The 21,583-nt window shown below is 38.6% G+C and overlaps 1 protein-coding gene across 3 annotated transcripts in view; it reads right to left on the reverse strand.

Annotated features, from left to right (window-relative positions):
- Positions 1 to 21,583, reverse strand: part of LOC143377172 (uncharacterized) — a 202,541-nt gene that overhangs the window by 2,489 nt on the left and 178,469 nt on the right. For all 3 annotated transcript variants that reach the window (XM_076828200.1, XM_076828199.1, XM_076828198.1), the window contains 4 exons: positions 13,519 to 13,694; positions 10,677 to 10,950; positions 8,877 to 9,039; positions 8,292 to 8,523 (listed from right to left, as the gene is read on the reverse strand). In XM_076828200.1, coding sequence (XP_076684315.1) covers positions 8,292 to 8,523; positions 8,877 to 9,039; positions 10,677 to 10,950; positions 13,519 to 13,694 — 845 coding nt within the window. The remainder of the gene's footprint in view (positions 1 to 8,291; positions 8,524 to 8,876; positions 9,040 to 10,676; positions 10,951 to 13,518; positions 13,695 to 21,583) is intronic.

A 21,583-nucleotide genomic window follows, 5' to 3' on the forward strand; every position in this document is an offset into this window, starting at 1 on the left:
ATCATCGTTTACATTTAATTTAAAAAGTCATAACATTAACCTTGATATTAGATCAATGTCCTATAAAGTTATTTGTAATTTGATTGATAGACTATACAGAAGAGTTGTATGACTTATGATTACACGTTGATATAAAGAAACATTCAGAATTGTTTCGGAATGCTTCTACATGCAATATCTCTGTGTTAAAAAATTATGCACCTGTATGCACAAATGGTAGCTAGTTAATTCTCAAAATTGATATCCCATATGGTTCTACATACTATATATTTAGTATTTATTGAAAATATTAAACAAAAGGGATGTAAAACTTTGTAATTTTAGTAAAATACACTTATCGGAGCATAAACTTACAGAAATAGAAAAAATCATCGGAAAACTAGCTACAAAGACATATTTGTCAACAAAACTATTACATTTATGAACTCGTATGTTTATATAGAATCTGTAAAATACCGTTTTGTCACGGATTCTTGATTAAAATTAACATACGGATTTTATAAATTGGTAGTTTTATTCATAAATATTTGTTTTTATAGTTATTTTTCTGATAATTATATACATGTTCTATGTAACTATGCATAGGTATGTTCCTTTTAAGTTCAAAACTGTTATATTCAGTACTCACGTGCGTTGATATTATTTAAAACAACAATTCTAAATCCTTTAATTCAACTCTATTTAATTATTATGTAGAATGTAAAACTTTAAGTAGATAGATATTTATAAAATAAAGATTAGAAGACACGCACGTCAACTGTTTGCACTCAACAGATTGGCGCTTAATCGATAAACTCAGTCGCTAAGGACCGAATTTTTTTTTTAGTACAACGAACTGTGGACCGAAATTTATGTACTAAATGCTTACAACATTGCCGGTCTCTTTTAATACGCGGTTGTCTTAACTGTGTCAAACATTTTCTGACTTTGTTTGTAAAAAAGGGTGTGTATTTCGAAATAAATATATGTAAGTACACAAAGTGTTCATAAATTGTTTGGTCAAACTTTATCAGCATACTCCTCTAATCCTTTTATTAAGAGTGTCGTATAAAAATGAGTTCGCAAATGTACCGTTGGATGTAAGAAGGGCCCCCTCAGTGCCACAAGTCAGTTTCGAAAAAAATATCTGTGAACATTACGAAATTAAATATTTTTTATGCATAGTGAAGTTGTTGTAAAACTGTTTATAATATTTGAAAATTTGATATATCTCCTGTGTAGTTGCATCAATAACCGACTTAAAAAAAGGAGAAGGTTATAGATTCGACCCGTATATATTTTTTTATGTTTGTCCCCCCATAACTTCTCAGCATATGAACCGATTTTGATAATGTTTTTTTTATTCGAAAGAGGGCGGTGGTTCCTCCTACATTGCGTCGATATTGGCCCAATATTTTACCAGTTCTGGATAATAATAAAGACTATTGTGACCTAATTATTATTATGTTGTGTACATATACGCTTATCTCCTAAGTATGTTGTGTCAATATATATAAACCTAAAAAGACAAAAAATAAAAAAATTTAAAATAAAATTAAAACCGACTTCAAAAAAATAAAAATGCACTAAAAAGTGAAAAATAATTGAATCCCTTATTTAATTATTAAATTATTTCTTACTTTTTAGTGCATTTTTATTCTTTCGAAGTCGGTTTTAATTTTTTATTTAATATTTTTGCTATCGGAAGTATGTAATAAATTAACCAGTGAAATTAATTTTAATTATAGCCTTCTCAGGCCCTTGCATAACATGGAGAAATATAGAAAAAATGTTGTTTTTCAACATTATTTTTTATTATTTATTTCATATTTGCATAACATTTATAAACAACGACATAACAGTAGTAAACTTTTTTTTAAAAAAAAAGTAAAAAACCAATTTCAAAGGTATACTAAAGAGAATAAAATTTTTTTTTTAAGTTGTTAGTGCCAAAACAGAAATAAAATTAAATCGGCTGGACGCGTGGGGTACCACTAAATGTTTAGTATGCTAATAGAATATAATTCATAAATGTTTAAAAATTGATTTAATTTTGTTTCTATTTTGGCACCGACGACTTAAAAATAAATTATTTTATCCTTTTTAGCGCACCTTGGAAGTCGGTTTTTTACTTTGTTTTTTAAAAAAAGTTTATTATTTTTTAATTTTCAGTTATATTTGTTCGAAGTCGGTTAAAAAACATTTATCATGGTACCAATTGGAGAACATATTCCATACAACAACGAAAGAATCATCCAAATCGGACCACGCGTTACAAAGTTATGCGCGAACATACATTCATAATGAAATATACGTGACGGATTGAGAACCTTCTCCTTTTGAAGTCGGTTAAAAAATAGTCATAGATCGTGTCATGTTCAGGTATGACGTATGTTTGGTTTAGATACGAGTTAGGGTGAGTTGGTCAACATCGATTCCCAAAGTTTACTATAGCTCTATCAATTTTAAAAGACACGGCAATGAAATTTAGAGGGCATATGTAGAAAAGAATGAGGAATCTAATTATGCGTTTTATGCAAAGAGGGTCAGAAGGTACGTATACACGACGACACTTTTGTGTCTAGATCAAGTGCCTTTTGTGTCTAGCTAGAGCTAGTTGCAGTGTCTTGAGTCTAGCTCTAGTTGCAACTCCCGCGACGATAGGTCAAATTCAGTGTCGCGGACTGCTCTAGGCAGTTTCCAATCTTCAGGAAATTTTTTTGAGTGTCGTATACACTTGATCTAAGCACAAAAGTGTCGTCGTATATACGTACCTTGACTGTCCTGAGGTCGTTCTTGCACCCAACAGTATAAATGCTTCTTTTCAAAGTTATAGGTGTTGAAAATTGCTTGTTAGAGAAAATAATCTGACATTTGACTGATTGTGAAATGTGAAGCATGTAAATATTATTTTATATTACTGTGATGTATTAAGGTATACAGACAGTCATAGTTGGATATCAAATATGTAACAATAAGGACAGTATCGAAGTTCCAAACCCTAATCCATTTTATATAGGGTATCCCAAGATAGTGGAATAATCCGAAACACGCCAATTCTTCATGCAAAAAGACATTGAAAAGTGTTGCTAGTGGGCAAATATCAGTATACACTTGATATTAGAATAATGAGAGAAACTTTATTAGGCAATACACGTGCTTCTGCACTCATTGAAGACGTAACCGGAAGTGCGTTACAGAGGATAGAAAACATAACGTCACTAGATGGCGTCGTTGAAAACATAATAGCGCGCGTTATTCAACAAAAAGTCCTTTACCATTTTGGGATCCCAGGCTTGGTTCTCGAGATATTAACAGTTGGATATTAGCGGTGCAACTTCCGGGGCGCGTAGTTTAAAGCCGAGTCAGCTGAGCGTGCGGTAGCGTGCGCTCGCACACACGCAGGAGATGTGCGTAGATACAGTTTCACACACACACACACACACACACACACACACACACACACGCAGTAGAGTCGATTGCGCTAACCCATTTTTGAAGTTTGAACCAGCGCGGTAGGGTCCACTGTGTGTGTGGGGGGAAGGGGGGGCTGTATCTACGCATGCTTTCTGCGTGTGCGTGCCAGGCATCGCTGCTCCGTGCTCAGCTGTTTCGGCTTTAAAACTGCGCAGTCCGAAAGTTTCACCGCTAATATTTAACTGTTAATATCTCGAAAACCAAACCACGGGTCCAAAAACGGTAAAGGACTTTTCGGTGTCTTTTTGCACGAAGAGTTTGCATGTTTCGGATTGTCCCATTATTTTACGACACTGTATGTAGAGCTGGCGGCGCGCAACGTATCCATGTCTTGTCATGGATCACGAACTCCATTCGATTGCAATTGATCACTGATTAAAAGAAATTGGATTGTTTGTGTTGTTTTTGGCAGATTGAGACGACAGGAGAATCGACTTGCAGAAAGTTATACTAAGTGCTCATGAATATCACCAGATAGGTAAAAGAAGCCATTGGAAGCTCAGATGTTTATTTGTGGAGGACATTTGTAGCACTTATTGTAAACTTTCCTTCGGTTACACTTCGGAGCGGAAACGCATTCATAAAAATCGTTCCCAAAAGCGTAGCCCATATTTTTTATTCACCCTGTATGATTATCATGTACCTACTTAAGAACGATATCTTTTATTCATTTATTATTCCGTGAAGAATTTAAGAGTATTTTCAAATTTTTAATAAAAAATATGAGTTGTCAAAGTTTTAATTGTCTGTTGAAATTACTTCGTCAGATTCAATTGATATGATTGTATTTGGAAATTGGTTCATTCTTATTTATGACTTTCTTTAACATTTAAAATAACTTGCAAGTTGCACGAATTACAGCCGAGACCCCACGGATTCGATGATTGCGCGTTGCTGGACCCGAATCGGCACACAGTCAAGAAGTGCTTACTGTATTTCGATGTATACTCTACGGTAACCAAGAAATTACTATCTTTTTACTTGATTTACATTTCTTTTCACTCTTTTCATATATAATTTTTTTGTGGTAAATATGCATAAAAGGGCACACTTCACCGATTTTTATAAAATTTGAATAGGTTGTAAAACTCAACATTCTGAACAAGTTTTTCCTATAGTTTCCGAGATATTCGCAAAAAAATGCTGCTACTACTACAATGTATTCCCCCGTATACCTACATACAGTACGCGTCCGTGGCAGCGTATGCGTCAGCACGGGACAAAACAAATGATGAAGCTATTCTTCGTTTCCGAGATATTTGCGAAAAACTTCTTTTGACTTATTTCGACGGAACGCATTTCACTTTCCAATTTGTCCCGGGTATTAGTATTGGTTGGGGCTAGATTAGTGCGGGGAGCGCGTAAAGCATGGTAGCGAACCGTTGTGAGTCGGGGTGTTGACGGGCAATCACAAGTTTCTGATTCAAATCTCCAAACCCACATCGGTTCGTTAACATGTTTACGCGCCCGCGAGTCCCCCCCCCCCCACCACTAATCCAGCCCCAACCAATAGTAATATCTGGGGCGAGTTAGAAAGCGGAATGTGTTGCGTCGGAATAAATCAACAGAAGTTTTTCGCAAATATCTCGGAAATAAAGGTGGAGTGGTGGTAACATATATGGGAAAAAGTTGTTCAGAATGTTGAGTTTTATAACATATTTCAAGGTCATAAAAATCGGTGAGATGTACCTTTTTATGCATAATTACCATTTTTGTGAGAAACAGAAAGCCTTAGCACCTATACGTGTATACATTTTTCTTCTTAATTATTATTTTACTTGTATGACTATATACGATTGTTTAGTATGTCACGCCGTCCGATACTCATATCGCCACCCAGCAATCCAAAGCTTCACATCGGTTCGAACTTCAGACATAACTATAATATTTGCCCCTCGACGCTGTAAATTCCGACAATAAGAATTAATTTCGTTGTCAAGGAAGAATAAAGGAACGTCAGTCCTTTCAAGCCCTATTGCCGTGTGACGTTCATTTTGTCCGCCTCTAAGTCTAACTGAGGCAGTGAGAGCAACAACGGACTAACCCACATTTTTTTTCGAAATGGAGTTAGTAGTAATAATAGTAGTAATAATAGTGAAGGTCGTTTTAGGGGAATGACATAGTTGGGGTAGATCGGGAGGAAGCTTTGGCACGAAAACCAGTTTCGCGACACAAGGCTAGTTGGGGGAGTTTAGGCACGAAAACCAGCTTCGCGGCACTAAGGAGGGTAGGACTTTGGCACGAAAACCAGTTTCGCGGCACAAAGTGAGGCAGGAGTTAGGCAGGAAAACAAGTTTCACGGCACTAGGAACGATGGGAGTTAGGCACGAAAACCAGTTTCGCGGCACTAGGAACGATGGGAGTTAGGCACGAAAACCAGTTTCGCGGCACTAGGAACGATGGGAGTTAAGCACGAAAACCAGTTTCGCGGCACAAAGTGAGGCAGGAGTTAGGCACGAAAACAAGTTTCGCGGCACTAGGAACGATGGGAGTTAGGCACGAAAACCAGTTTCGCGGCACTAGCAAACTGGGAGTCTCGGCACGAAAACCAGCTTCACGGCACAAGCAACCAGAGAAGGTAAAGCAGTAATCAAGCACCAGAGTGACACCCGTTAGACACAAGCATGGGTATTTAAAGTCCTGATAATTGGATTTACCGTTGCATTAATATAAGAAACCTCGCGTTATATTTCTTTATAATAGAGGTAACGGTATGGTCGTACAAGGCCTATACGAAAGTAAGCCTTGTAAACACTGTAAGAAATCCCGGAGTTCGCGAACCGAGATCAACTGTTGCAGTAGCTTGTTATGATTCGGTAATTCCGTAACCGAAGGATCACTACAATAATTCGAAGCGTTATTTAGAATAAGAACGTTTATTCAGTTTAAAGCACGAGTATATGCCATGCACTGTTAATGCGATAGCGGTAATATTATAATAATGCGTGGGACGTTAAGCATTAGCACAAAACATTTATATAAACAGTAAGCAATAGCAGTATGTATGGGCATGAAATGTGTGAGTACTACAAATTGATAAAGATATGAAATACAAAAGCATTTAGCAATAAACAATGATACAAGAATGCGATAAGCATAAGCAATAAAGAAAAATATGAAAGGGGAGAGCAATAGTTACAATATACATCGTGGTGATATTCAATAATAAAATAAGTAATTATAGTCGCTTACAATGGATGTCGAAGGTGAATCTCTCGTCGAGCGGGGTTGCACTGATTTTAATGCACGTCTTAGCAAATTGTTACTTCCTTAGAAATGTTTCCGTAGATGAGATTTCCGTAGAAGAGGTTTCCGTAGAAGAGATTTCCGTAGAAGAGGGGTACGGCCTCTGGGGCCCTTGTATTTATACGGTGTTTAGGTATGAGGGGTGTGCGCGGTATACACCGTGACTCATGCTCGAAATATGCGTCGCAATAGGACTTCCGGGGTTTTTATAAAGGGCATTCGAAAAGGACTTCGCAATATTATTTCCGGGGTTTTTATGAGGGGCGCTCGAGAAGGGGGACTCAAAATAGTTAAATGTGGTTTGTACTTGATGAGTCGTAGAGAGGGGATGGGACGTGGTCTCGATTTAAGGGTTTTTTTTGGGACGAGGGACTTGTTTGAATTTTGAAGGTGAGGGAGGAGATCGTGCCTCGTAGGGCGTAGAGGGAAGGGGATTTCGTAGTAGATCACCTTGAGATGGGAACCGCTAAGGTACATCGTCAAGGTGGTCGGTGGTTGGGGAAAAGGGGTAAGATTTGAATTCGAGGGATTTTGGCGAAGATTGGTGTAATTTGCGGGGAAGACTCTAATTACGACTGCGCGAAAAATAGTGGGACGTCACACTCTACTAATCATATAGAATAGGGAAATTTTTTTTTTAATGCGGGTTAGTCCGTTGTTGCTCTCACTGCCTCAATTAATACAAAAACGTACTGCATGACCCGAAATTATTATTAGACCGCGTCTACCTCTAAAGCGGCCCCTGAATAGGTAATATTACTGCACAGAAAGAAAGATCCTGGAAGGCGGCGCACCGCTGTGACGATTGGTTTTTGTCACCGATTGGTGCACACTCATAAAGACAGGGCACACGTAGTTTTGTTATTGGCGGAATCGGCCACATCTACTTACTACAATGTAACAGACGGAGGTTCAGGCGGAGCTAACGGCGGTCTGCACCGTCTGCCAGGAGCCTTCTTTCTGTGCAGTAATAAAGCGGCCCCTACACGATGAGACTTGTCTCAAGACATGTCTCGAGACAGGCCTCTCTCTCTTCTTTTCTCCACCTTGCTAGCGCGAGACATCAGACATCGTCTCGAGGCATGCCACAAGATTAATGATGCTCTAGGGAGTGATCGGAACAACGTGTATCGTCGCTGATTGGTTGCCGCAATTTTGGAGCAAAAGCGGAAGCAGACGGAGAAAGAAACTGTAAAAAAGAAAGAGACAGAAATACTGATAGAAAGAGATTGATATGTTTATTTCCGGTTTTGCTCCAAGATGGCTGCGGATATACCGATCACTCCCTAGAGGATTACTACTCAAGACAAGTCTCATCGTGTAGGGCAGGCTTAAGGAGCTGCCGCGTCACGAGTCTTATTTAGAAATAAAACATTGCTTTATTTCATGTCCACCGGTTTCACATGCTATTTCGAGCCGTTCAGCAGGACACATGCGAACCAATAGTACTCTAGTTTTATATTGTGTCACCAATTTTGCGAATTTTCCCGTGCCAATTAATAAGTTACAAAAACATTTAAACTATTTGTGTCACTTTACATACCCTTGCTTCCCTTTACATAAAGTGTAGGAAAAGTAAGTATAAGTACCTAATATAAGTAGATCTTCCTCTGGTCTCCGAAAAGATAGTAAGAACGTCTGGAGCACCTGTTGCCGAAGTCGGTCGCGTTACACATGATTGCAGATCCGATTTTGGATCTCTGCTTCCGAAGAGGCTGAAGGAATCTTCTAAAAGCTCGTGTAGCCTTTTTCTCGCTCGACGTACAGGTCCAATTGATGATGCTACATAAGTTAGATCATCAGTTCCTGATGTGTCATTACCTGAAATAATTGTTCAAAAGATTGTGAAATGGAGCGAGTGTCGCTTATACGTATAATTTGTAAACAGGTTGTGTTCAACAAAAAAAAAATTTTTATTCGTAAAGTTTTAAAACACAATACCCATTGCTTCCATGTAGGTATTGTTATACAACCAAACTGTAAGTGCCTAGACTCATTTACAGATTTAAATGCTATTTTGTAAACGGTTAAAAATCTTGATTTTTAACTTCCCCAGAGCATAAGAAGAGATATCAATAACAAGTGACATTGCATATGACATTACAGTAGTAAATATTTAACTGTAATCACTATTAATAAATGATTCTGCATCGTAATAAAAACATGAGAAATACCTTCAGTAGACAATGCTTGTCGTCGAAGGTTCCAAACTAGAGGACCAACAACTCCAGGATCTTTGGTAGCACTTGAAGTTCGCGCGAAAAACTTATCGCCGATTTCGTTGCCTTTAGATGTAGCACGCACTAGTTCAGGGGAATCTACATCTAAATGTTTTACCTAGAAACGTAATGTTTACTTAAAGAAGTATACTCCCTGTCATTTAAGAAGGAACCCGTTTCGCGCGTGTAGAATGAGCTCATTGGCTTCGAAAAACCGTTGGTGGGGGTACAGCCAATAGTGGCTTCTCCCGGCACCAATGAGCGTCAACCTGCGCAGAACCGGTCTAAACTCGTCGATCGGCAGGTTCCTTCTTAAATGACAGGGAGTATAAATATAAATAAAATGTTACAGAGATCGTAACAACTATTCAGAGCTTCTAAGATCTGGAAAAGGCTATAGAACTATTTTAAAAATAAGTAAAGATAGAATGACGTGGTAGACTCAAATATGGCTCCCTATGATAAAACTTATCTACCTCTCGTCACAATTTTGCTCAAATGTAAGAACCTATATACCAAAGAAGTGCAGTACCCATCTTTTTCAATAAAATCATAAATTGCTTTACATAAATGGTATTTTTGTTATTTTGCATATACAATTATTAGGATAATGGCATTGAGATGTAAATACCTTATACTCATAAAACATCTTCTTAAAACATAACGCATCTAAAGTTACGTTTTGGACTAACTATAGCTAAATAAATCAACCATGTGATATTAAGTCATGTACACAGCATTCACTATTGAACATTAAAGTTTTCATATCTTCTATTTAATCTTCTAGAGAGGATTACCGATGAATCGATGAGGTACTTTCTATGAAAATGAGTTCAGACATGACGTAATTTGGACTTTGTAGTTCCACTATGTAGTGTGTGAATTATACATTATGTACGTGTAAGTGAAACTAGACTGAATTACGTCGTGTTATATAGAGTGTTTATAAAAATGGGGGACATTTTTTCAGGATCGGTTCTACTCACCCAATCATTAAAAAAAGTTGGTATACGAATATGTCCGATAATGCTTAATATTACTACAGTTAAGCATTTTTATATTCGGTAAAACACCGGTCCGAATGCCTATTAAAGGGCAATCGGCTGACAGGCGGATCATAATTTTTTAATATTGTTGCTTTAATACTATTATACGTAAATGGATGATAAGAATTGTTTAAAATGATTTTTTACTAGCTTTCTGTTAATACAACAACTTCTTGTACTGGTGAAAAAGATTTGACTACTAGAAGATAAGTTTAATGGATTATAAAATATTTTCCTTTGTTTTCTATCATCAATCAAGGAAGAGTCATAAATAGAGGTGTGCGAGAACCCGAAAATGTCGGGTCGGGTCGGAATGAGAATTTTTTTCGGAATGGTGACGGGTTCCCGAGGGTTTCGGGATTCTCGAAAGTGTCGGGATTCGTATTATTAGGACTGACTGATGTTTGTACTTCGGTAAAACAATAATGCCTCTACACTTTTTGTTACGATGCGTTGAATGTGTGATGTCGTATTCATTAAACGGGTCCTTGGAATTTTTGGGAGTCCAGCGACTCTCGCGAGAATCCCGACCCGACCCGATGTCTTCCCGACCTGGGGTTCTCGCACATCTCTAGTCATAGAGCCTTTTCCAGATTCTAAGATTTTCCCCGAATATTAAACATACGATTTTCTGGTATTTTGAAGTATATTTTGAATGAAATTTCTTTTAAAATAGTCATTTTTACCGTACAAATAAAATGCTACGCACTATAACTGGTTCCAAAACTCTAGATAGAGGTTCAACCCCTTTCATACTGGGGAACTCTTTACAAGATGGCATAGAAAGATATGAATGTGGCGAGGCTGTGGCTTCTTCTTCATCATCATCGCCATCATCTTCTTCTTCAGCTTTTTCTCTTTTTCTCTTATAGTTGGTGTCCAGAGAATCAAATGTTTCTAAATGATCAACTATCACATCTGTCGAATCAGAGGTTCTAGGCGTGTTGATGGCGTTTGTTCGTGACAATCTTTCATGTACCATTCTAAAAATAAGTAGCTATGTTTAAAAATCACTTGAAAGTACAAGCTATTGTCAATGAACTTTTGGTAGCAAATTTTAAATAATAACGAGAAGGGTATTAAACAATTAATAAATTAAAATAGACAGTATCCCATCTTTCACTATTAGACCCATTATTATTTGAAAGAATGTTTTCTACAGAAACTAAATGTGTTCATTCAAGGCATTGTATTATACAATTATTTCCATATTATATGATGGCACACTTCCTGTTGAACAGGAAGCTGAACACTTCTTTCCGCGCGGTTCGTAGAAAACGCTATGGATGCTCGCCTCCTCGGAATGCCCATCGGGGCATCACTGTCACAGGACCTCAAACTGGGTGAACTTGCCGCACGGTTGATGTCTTAATACAGGAGTGTCGAACTTCCCCACTCCGAGAGCCGCACGAGTCGGGCCCCGGGTCAGCCGGTTCCCCCACTTATTTTTCTCCAGGCGTTGCACGAGACCCGACAGGCAGTGATGCCAGAACGGTGGGTTTTGTCCCACGGCCGCTACCACCACTCCACGACCAAGCGTACCCCCTCCTAGCGTCCGTACCGCACCACACAAGCATACCCGTCCCTCCATCCGTGTGCCGTACGCGCTGCCTGGCCACCGCTCTCCGGCGAGAATTCGTTTTCCCGACATCGAAGCGCTTGGCGCGCAAGCGAAAAATCAAGACTTCAAATCCCGGTGCGGATATTACTTTTTTTTTTTTAATTATTCACTAATTTCTCTTTCTATATTCTCAGCAGACTAAAGCCTTATAAACTATTAATTTACTAAGCATTTTCGAAGCTTGATTTGCTGCTAAAGTGCGATCCTCTTTTGGCTTGTATCGCACCACTCCAAGCGTAAGTACCCTACATTCTGTCAGTGTGCCGTACGCGCTGCCTGGCCGGCGCTCTCCGCCGAAAATTCATTTCATCGAGGTTTGAACCTCAATGCGAAGATTCTACTTTTTTCATTAATTATTTTCTAACTTCTCTTTCTATATTCTCAGTAGAATAAAAACTTGAAAACTGTTAATATACAAAGAATTTTCGCTGCAGCCTAATGTACAATGTTGGTCTTCTGCCTTTTGTATACATAAACAGAAATAATTCCTTGAAATGATACTTACAAAATAAGCGCCGTTCTAGGATGGACTCCTTAAAATTCACGTCACAATGAGCAGTTACAAGCCAAAAGAGGATCGCACTTTAGCAGCAAATCAAGCTTCGCAAATGCTTAGTAAATTAATAGTTTTTAAGCCTTTAGTCTGCTGAGAATATAGAAAGAGAAATTAGTGAATAATTAAAAAAAAAAAGTAATATCCGCACCGGGATTTGAAGTCTTGATTTTTCGCTTGCGCGCCAAGCGCTTCGATGTCGGGAAAACGAATTCTCGCCGGAGAGCGGTGGCCAGGCAGCGCGTACGGCACACGGATGGAGGGACGGGTATGCTTGTGTGGTGCGGTACGGACGCTAGGAGAGGGTACGCTTGGTCGTGGAGTGGTGGTAGCGGCCGTGGGACAAAACCCACCGTTCTGGCATCACTGCCCGACAGGGAGAGAGCGCGGCTCCCGGAGGAGAAATTCGTCAGAGCGAAGTAGGTGTGGAGGGGGCCGTTCTCCTACGACTCTACGGAGCAGGCGGAGAGGAGAAGGAGCCACTGCGGCTCGGGAGCCGGTAGTTCGACACCCCTGTCTTAATACATCATACGCCTCATCAACGATGCTCGTCTATTTCTCGGCTTGAGAGGTTTGGGTTTAAATTTGGTTGATTTGTATGCGTGAATCCTACTGCAGTATTGTTTTGGGCACCACCTAGTGCCGTTCGTTTTCAGTAATCGGCACCAAAAATCAAAAGTAAAATGTCAGAAAAGTCTCGTAGTAGCGATCAACCCGTAAAGTAAACGAATGTAGCAATAATTTGTAGTCCCTAACTTACTTCCACGATACCAACATAGGTACTGTCATCTGTCGTCAAAATATGTTCATCAGATCTGCAGACTTTAGGATTTTAAAACTTATTACGAATACATTTTTTTCTTGATAAAACCGAAGTACTATTCTCTGATATCTTATTTCATCAATCTGCATTTCATACTGGAGTAAAATCACGATAAAGGGGCGGAAGCAAGCAATCTGCGTTACAAATATCTTGCGGGACTGGCGACTATGGTCAACGCCGCGACCGGTTGATGTCATATGACATCAGAACTAAAACACCGGTTTACTATAATTTTTTTATTATAGAATGTTTTTATTCAATTGTTCTGGATAAGTAACTCTACTTAAACTTTACTTCGGTGCACGCGTACTCGGAAAAAATTCCAAACTGATTTTTTTAATAACGAAATAGTTTAATCATATGATGCTCTGAATGAAACCATATAAGTTTTGTAGAAAATATTTGAAATACTATTGAAATACTAAACCTCAAGGATATATTCCTGGGAATAAAGTTAGCTAGGGCATGTGACTAGAATATGTTGATGGTTAAACCTAAAAGTGGTATCAGATGTATAAAATTTAAATCGTCCAATTTTGGCGCACCTTTCGTACCTTGCCTTTTTTGAAGAATGCTCCCAAGGATTCGGTTGTCCTGCTGTTTTTTTATGTTCTTTATCGTTACCGTTCGAAACCTCGTGAATTCCTACTTCGAGCCTGTCAGGTGTTTCGGGACTATCTGGAGTCCTCGATATATTTCGAGAAGCCTGTGTCTGACTTGTATTCTGAGTCTGTTAATAAGAAGAATTGTTTCAGTATTTTGCTTTGCTTGTATGTACTATCTACCCGGTGTAATAAAGTCGTATTATTATGATTATTTGTTAAGTAACGACATGGTACAAAGTTCATTCTTAGAAATTTAAAATTAGAATGATATTTGAAAACGTGTATGCATAAGTTATTAAAAGTTATTAAAAAATAAAGAGATTTTAAACATAAAATAACTGTCCACAAATCTGGAAACATACGTATAGGAAATTATTGTTTTGGGGATTAGAAATGTGTGTAGTACAGGGTCATCATTTAATCTTGCAACCCGCGCTCGCGCGAACAGGTAAGACGACAACAGCGCCTCATGGACGCATTCCACTACAATCATGCACCGGCCCGTGGTGCGGAGTGGGGCCAGCGGCTGCTGGCCAGCAGTGATGCCAGAGCTTCGAAAATTTTAGGATGGTCTCTTTCAAATTAACGTCTCAAACGCCCAGGTAAGCGAGCCGCGCGCTCTGCTTTAATGATCGGTTTACTTGTCACACCCCAGATTACTGTAATGAGGTTTGAAAACCATGTCGACTGGTCTCGTACCCTCTTCATTTAAATTTTTTTAGCTACAACAGGGTTGACCGCAGCGCTATACCCCTGTACGGAGTAATTCTTTTTTATATTGTACTCCGTAAAGAAAAAACATTAAATAGAAAACCGGTGCTAAAATTTGGGGACGCCAGAAATTTTCGTGCATAAGGGCGCCAACCATCCACGCGCCGGCCCTGTATGCATGCACTGCATTAAGGATAAAATCATAAAAAAAAATCAGGACAATAAATTCTGAGGTCTGCAGAACTAACACATAATTGAATAAAATTTTAATTTCTCTATTAATGAAAGTAATGATACAAAAACAACTAGCCTATTGTTTATCAACGCCATGAATTTTAAGAACAGCATTAAATACAGTGTAAAATAAAGTTTGCAAAAGCTTTTCACAACAATTGTGGTTAAAAAATTGATAACAGAAGAATTAAGTAAACGTAAAATATTTTATAGTATTCATCATTAAGAGAGAATACTTTTTCCTCATTTTTCGGCGCAAATTGCATTCCGATATTTTTTATAGTTGAAAAGTTATTCGAAAAAGGCCCCAAATTCTTCAACCCGGGCCGGGAAATTCAGAAAGACCATCCTAAAATTTTCGAAGCTCAGGCATCACTGCTGTCCTGCGACCGCTGGCATCTCTACAAACGTCGGGCCGGTACATGGTTGTAGTGGAATGCGACCGTAAGGCGCTGTTGCCGTTTTACCTGTTCGCGCGAGCGCGGGGTGCAAGATTAAATGATGACTCTGTATAGATAGAACTGTTATACAGGATGAGCTAGCGATCCTCAAGGGAGTGATCGGGATAACCGCAGCCATTTTGGAGCAAAACCGGAAATAACATAACCTAAACGTATATCTATCTCTTTCTGTCAGTATTTTTCTCTCTTTCTGTCAGTATATCTGTCTCTTTCTTTTTTACAGTTTCTTTCTGTGTCTACTTCCGCTTTTACTCCAAATCGCGGCAACCAATCAGCGATGATACACGTTGTTCCGATCACTCCCTAGAGGATCACTAGGATGAGCTGAGTGGACAGACGATACAATGATGCAGGGGGTATTTTTCGAGCTAACAGTAAAAAAAATTAAATACGGCCCGACCAGCTGGTCAATTTGGGACCCGGAACGCTCTTTGTGGCTCCCAGATGGTCGAGCTCGGAGCCGATAATACTGAGGCCATACAACGGATGGGGAAAACTGTACTAATGTGCTTGCAGATTTGTATCCGTGGGCTTAAATAACTGGCACTCTTGGGGGCCCAGAGAGCAGAATTTTGTCGCCCATTTACATCATTTCGGGGCTCCTTCCTTGCTATCACTAAAGGACCTGAAGTCTCTACACTCACGGATTGCTTCACCACGGACCGCGGCTCCCGCTAGCTATGTGACATTGAACTCGAAAAGTGCGGCTCCTGGAGCGATGAGTTGATCGGCCTGACGTAGAAGAAAATATCTCGTATTTGTATAATATTCTCGTATGGAACTTTGTTCTCAATAAAATCGAATTTCAAAAATCGTGAGGTACGCCTACACTTGTCATAATTCTCAAATTTACGGATTTCACTGTAGAGTACCTATTATCTATACCAGACCTGCTCTTTAGGGTGCCAATACCTCCTCAAGTTCTGGGACTCGGGCAACAGTCGAGCGCAGAACTGTTACGCTGCTAACCACAGCATGGGCTGTGAGAGAACTGCAAGACTGTGCGTGTGTCCATACTGGCTATCAGACAGCAGTGCAAAGTTGAAACAACAATATTTGGCAAAAAATTGCTCGTTTTTCGCGTGTAAAAAAATGTAGGCAAAGAAAAAGGAAACAGTAAATCGGTTCATTAATTTTTAGTTATGATAATCACCGACTTTGAAAACGCGATTTTGAGGGAAACGCGTATATAGTTTTGGGTCTTGTTTATACCTAAATAGAGAATTAACTTTTTAACTTACACAGAGTAATCGATTCCTGGTCCATATAAACCTATCCTAAACTTTTCGAGCGATTGGCACCAAGTTAACTATGCGTGCACTCGGTTCTGTGCGCTGCGGATCCACTTTGGAACTGTGCAGGTATATTTTTGAGATTCCAAACATTATGAAAATGCAAACAAAAAAAATCAGAAAAAAATTCACAGTGGCTTCCACCTTTAAATACGATTTTGTTATTGAATAAGTTGTTACGTACTGTAAGAGCCGACAACGATGGGATTCTACGAATCCCATCAGCAACGCGGCAACGTCGCGAGGCGTACGTCACGTCGACCGTGAGGACCGCCTGGTAACAGAATTCCGGGAGAGACGGCACGACTCGACACTAGGGGTGTTCGATTCACCTCAAAGAATCGATTTTTGAATCGATTCAAAATGGAATTATAAGAATCGATCCTTCTAAAAAATCTGAACCAAAGAATCGATTCTGGAAGAATCGAGATGAAAAGAATCGCCATAAAACTTTTTTCCCCAAAATTAGTACATATACATACATAGAAGTCGGATTTGTATAATTTTGAAAGAATCGATATAAAAAATATTTTTACAAGGAACAATTTGGGATAGTTGTTGAAGGGCATTGTATTGAATAGAAGAAATATTTTGCTATTCATTTTAAATATTTTATTCATTATGTAATTGTCATTATTTCATTGATAAGGAATTTAAAAACAATAATCGCTGTAAATGTTCAGGTGATAAACTATTTCTGTGATCAGTTAAAATATTTCCGGTTTTGGAAAATACACAAGGAAGGAAGAAAGAAGAATGATAAAGATCCAGAACTGTCCAGAATCATCCAGAACATAAGAATCGTTTATAAATTTGGCGCGAATCCTGTATAAATTTGGCAGGAATCGTGTATAAATGGCGGGAAACGTATAAGACCAGGAAAACCTACGCAAAAAGTAGTTTGGTCCTTTCACTCGTGGCAATTAACTCCCCCAGACGGCAAAAAATCGATTGTCGATTCTTACATTAAAGAATCGATTCTGGGGAAAATCGGATACCAAAGAATCGATTCAAAAGATCGATCTTTTAACCAAAAGAATCGATTTTCTGAAGAATCGAATCGGAATCGAATACCCCTAATGCCAAAAGTGTAGTCATTGTAGTGACCCGTAGAAACAACCATCCTACAGTACGCAGACCTATCTCTGACTTTTATCCCTTTCGGGTGTCCGGAATGCGCGTGACCCGGCGGGGTCACCGTTTCCTGCAATGGTGTGATGCAGCCGAGTTTTCCCCGAGAACCTAATATTCAATTGAAGACATTCATGTCCCCACTACTTTCCAGCCGATTTTCACTGTATATAAAGGGCCACGAATGCATTCTCGGGGGCTCATTTCACGTCTAGTACGCATAGATGAAAAAGGCCTACGGGATCGAGTGACATTCTCCTTCAAGTATTATTTCGACTTAAACCATTCAGTACGTAGAGTTGCTATTAGGTGTAATTATTAAACTCTTTGAGACCCCTGCATTTCTCAGTGCGTCAAAACCGAGAAATGGACTTAGGTACCGCGACAACCAAACACTTCAACAATTGTAGAGACTGAGCTTATAGAATATAATTAGTTATTTCATATTCAGAGTTCTTTTATTTGAATCTAATCATCATCTGAATTTGCACAGTGAGAGTAACCCACATAGATACATTTTTACCGATCGAGGTATATCGCATTATAAATTTACGAGGCTAAACTAACATATCTAGTGGCTCCTGAGGATACCAGACCCCGGTTCGTCCACGAAAACCAACCTCCTAGTGGCTCCCAGGGATACCAGACCCCGATTCGTCCACGAAAACTAACCTCCTAGTGGCTCCCGGGAATACCAGACCCCGGTTCGTCCACGAAATCCAACCTCTTAGTGGCTCCCGGGGATACCAGACCCCGGTTCGTCCACGACTTCCATCTTCTTAGCGGCTCCCGGGGATACCAGACCCCGGTTCGTCCACGAAATCCAACCTCTTAGTGGCTCCCGGGGATACCAGACCCCGGTTCGTCCACGACTTCCATCTTCTTAGCGGCTCCCGGGGATACCAGACCCCGGTTCGTCCGTGAACACTTACCTTCCTAGTGGCTTCCAGAAATATCAGACCCCGCTTCGTCCACGACAACCACCTCCTTATAGCGGCTTCCGGGAATACCAGATCCCTGTTCGTCCGCTACTAGCAACCTCCAACAAACAAACTCAAATCCTCGGCTTCGCAGCCGCTAATCTTATTACCCTCAGCCTCGGCTCGTAACAAAGTAATATGCATAAGCAATAAACTTATTTTGTCACAAATTTTGTCACAATCATTGGGAAACGGTTCTCTATTTTATTCCATTTTCTTTTTCCCATTCCCTACATATCAACATTCGTAATACATATAATGTATTTATGATAACTCGAACTTTCCGGACTTTCTCTAATATTTTATATCAATGATACTGCTTGGACAAAAGTAATCAAAAAGCCCGTGAGATATTGAATACTCATCCAGCATTCAAAACCTATCAAGACTTTCAAGAGTTTTAAGTTTCGAATCATGTTCGAAGTGATTCGGATCTTCCGCCTGATATACAATTCAGATTCGAAGCGATTCAAATGCTTTTGATGCGATCAAGACTTTCAAGAGTTTTAAGTTTCGAATCATGTTCGAAGTGATTCGGATCTTCCGCCTGATATACAATTCAGATTCGAAGCGATTCAAATGTTTTTGATGCGATCATTAGTTGCATCATAGTTGAAAATAAATAGTTGCATTGCGGGTGATGCTGTTTCACTCTTACACACGCGTCTATACCTGCCTATCCCCTTTACTACGGGATAGTAAGTACATTTACTACAGGATAGTGTATACAATATGTGTAATAAAGGATAGACACCCACCCAACGCAACTATCTACCTCGACCCGACCCGTCGCCGGTTTTACGTGCCATCTTTGCATTCCAGATACATATTCTGTAGTTCAATGGTCGCTACTAATTCGACTGTACATAAATGTATGTTGAAATTTCACCGATATATAATATATAATTTAATCAAGAAGTTAAAATTATAGGATTAGACAATTCGGATATAAACACAACAACATCTTATTTAAAGATATGTATTTATTTAGAAAATTTAGAAACTTACCTAACTAATAAATACATTGTACATATATACATGCAGGTAACTCGTATAATTTTACAAATATAATCACTTACAAATACAAAATTATATAACTAATAAATATGTATATACACATACGTGCTGCCGTTTAGTGTGCATTATTGCACCGATATATATCAACTAGAAAATTGTATAACTAACAAATTTATACACAGTTAGTCGAAATATAGGTCAGTAATAAAAATATAGTCAGTGTACGATGAAATGCTATCTTTGGGATGAAATTCTCTTTTTTATAAACATGGAACGTCATCATGTACTTACTACTTTAAATGTATTAGTATGGTTGAAAACAGTTATGAAGAATAACTGTTATGAGGAACTGAAATTTCTGGCTATAGCAATTTCGATTACGGTTCTAAAACCATTATTTTTTTCGATTCTAGAATTGTTTTTCGTATCGATTTTACAGTAATTAAACTTCCGAGCACCACGTGAAGAAATGTCACACCTCGTACTTACAGGGTGGAGTATGACAATACGTATTACATTTTGTTTTACATATACGTGGTGATTATAAGATCAAATGAGGGAAGATTATTCATATTCCGACTTTTTATTATAACATTAAAAACTAACATCAATTTTCATTAACAAAAGTTAGAAAACTAGTCATTTAATCGGTGACACTGCACCAACCGGCAACGTCGCAGCTCCAGCTACACAGAGAACCAACACTCGCAGTTTCCTATTTCAGTTATAATTTTGATATTTAAATGTTCTGGGGGGTGTCATACCCCCCTGGTGCATGGACGGTTAAAATTTGTAGTATTACGGTTGCAGATTATTGCGTATAAGCATACTGTTTACAAAATCATTATGAAAAAAACTGAAATAATTGACATGCCGGTATTTTTTAATATAAGGGCTTTTCTTCAAACAGTTAAAACTAATCGGCAAAGGAAATTTTTCTTATGCGTTGATTCGTTTTCATGTAGTTTTGGAACCGATATAATAACAGTTTTAGAAACGATATAATAACGGTTTTAGAACCGTATCCGAAATCGATATAGCCACAAATTTTGGTTCCTTATAACACTTGTTTAAAATATTGGTTCTTCAGAACTGTTTAGTGAAGAACCGTTATATGATAACAGTTGGAAACAATTACTCCTAGAACGGTTTCAAGCTTTGAAATGAAAAATGGTTGTCACTTTGCAAAATTCAGACGTGTATTATTTGTAATCACGCGCAATGCAAACTTAAATCGGTAGGAAAACAGATTGCCCAATTTAGATGACGAGTTTTTCAACTCATTTCAGAACTTCTACATATGCACTCCAAAATTATTTTACCTATAAACTTTGCGATCATAAGGTGTGCCTCAGCTCGTTATGCCTGACTAATCCAGAAGAATGTGACCATTTTCACAAAAAATGAAAACTTTTTTTTATATAATCAGAATCTAAATTTCGGGCGAAGCCGAATAGTAAAGCTAGTGCATATATAAATGCAGCTAATGCACACCAATGCACGCAACACTTATAACTACTTATAACTATATAATTTATATAATAATGTATTAGCTTGTTCCAAAAGTTCCTTTCTTAATTTACAAACTCGGTTTTCTTTGGCACACGCGCAGCTCGGTCGTTTTTTGTTGATGTTATGATATTCGATAGCCTTTTAGGTTCTCAGCAGTGCGTTTATTCGCTCGCAGTGTCTTCCTATGCGTTCCGAAAGATGGAAAACCAGAAAAGACATTTTCGGTATATCTCTTCGGCCGTTCGAAACAAGTTAGTCTGCGGATAGCGCTCCTTCTGACAATTATTTGTTCCTTTTTCTAAAAAATTCTCCTTGTAAAAAAAAAAATCGGTTCTTCGAATGACACGAAAAAACACTTCGATATAATAATATATGTAGTTCGATAAATTATATCGTTCATGAAGTTTTGTACGCTTAATGTGTAGTAAGAAAACGAAAAGAATTTTTGGGACAGTCTAATACACACATACAGGGTGTCCCATTTTAATCTTCCCAGATAAATATCTCGAAAAATATGAATGATAAGGAAAAATGCTTCAGGCGAATGTTATTGGAAACGAGGGGGGCATATCATGCTAGCATCAACAGACGCGGTCGCGTCTGGAAGCTAATTCCCCCTTCCCCTCTACCCATAGGCACACTGAGCGACCATGTCTCTATACACGAAAGATAGCGA

Source organism: Andrena cerasifolii, chromosome 15 (genome assembly GCF_050908995.1).
Source record: "Andrena cerasifolii isolate SP2316 chromosome 15, iyAndCera1_principal, whole genome shotgun sequence".
Lineage (NCBI taxonomy): Eukaryota > Metazoa > Arthropoda > Insecta > Hymenoptera > Andrenidae > Andrena > Andrena cerasifolii.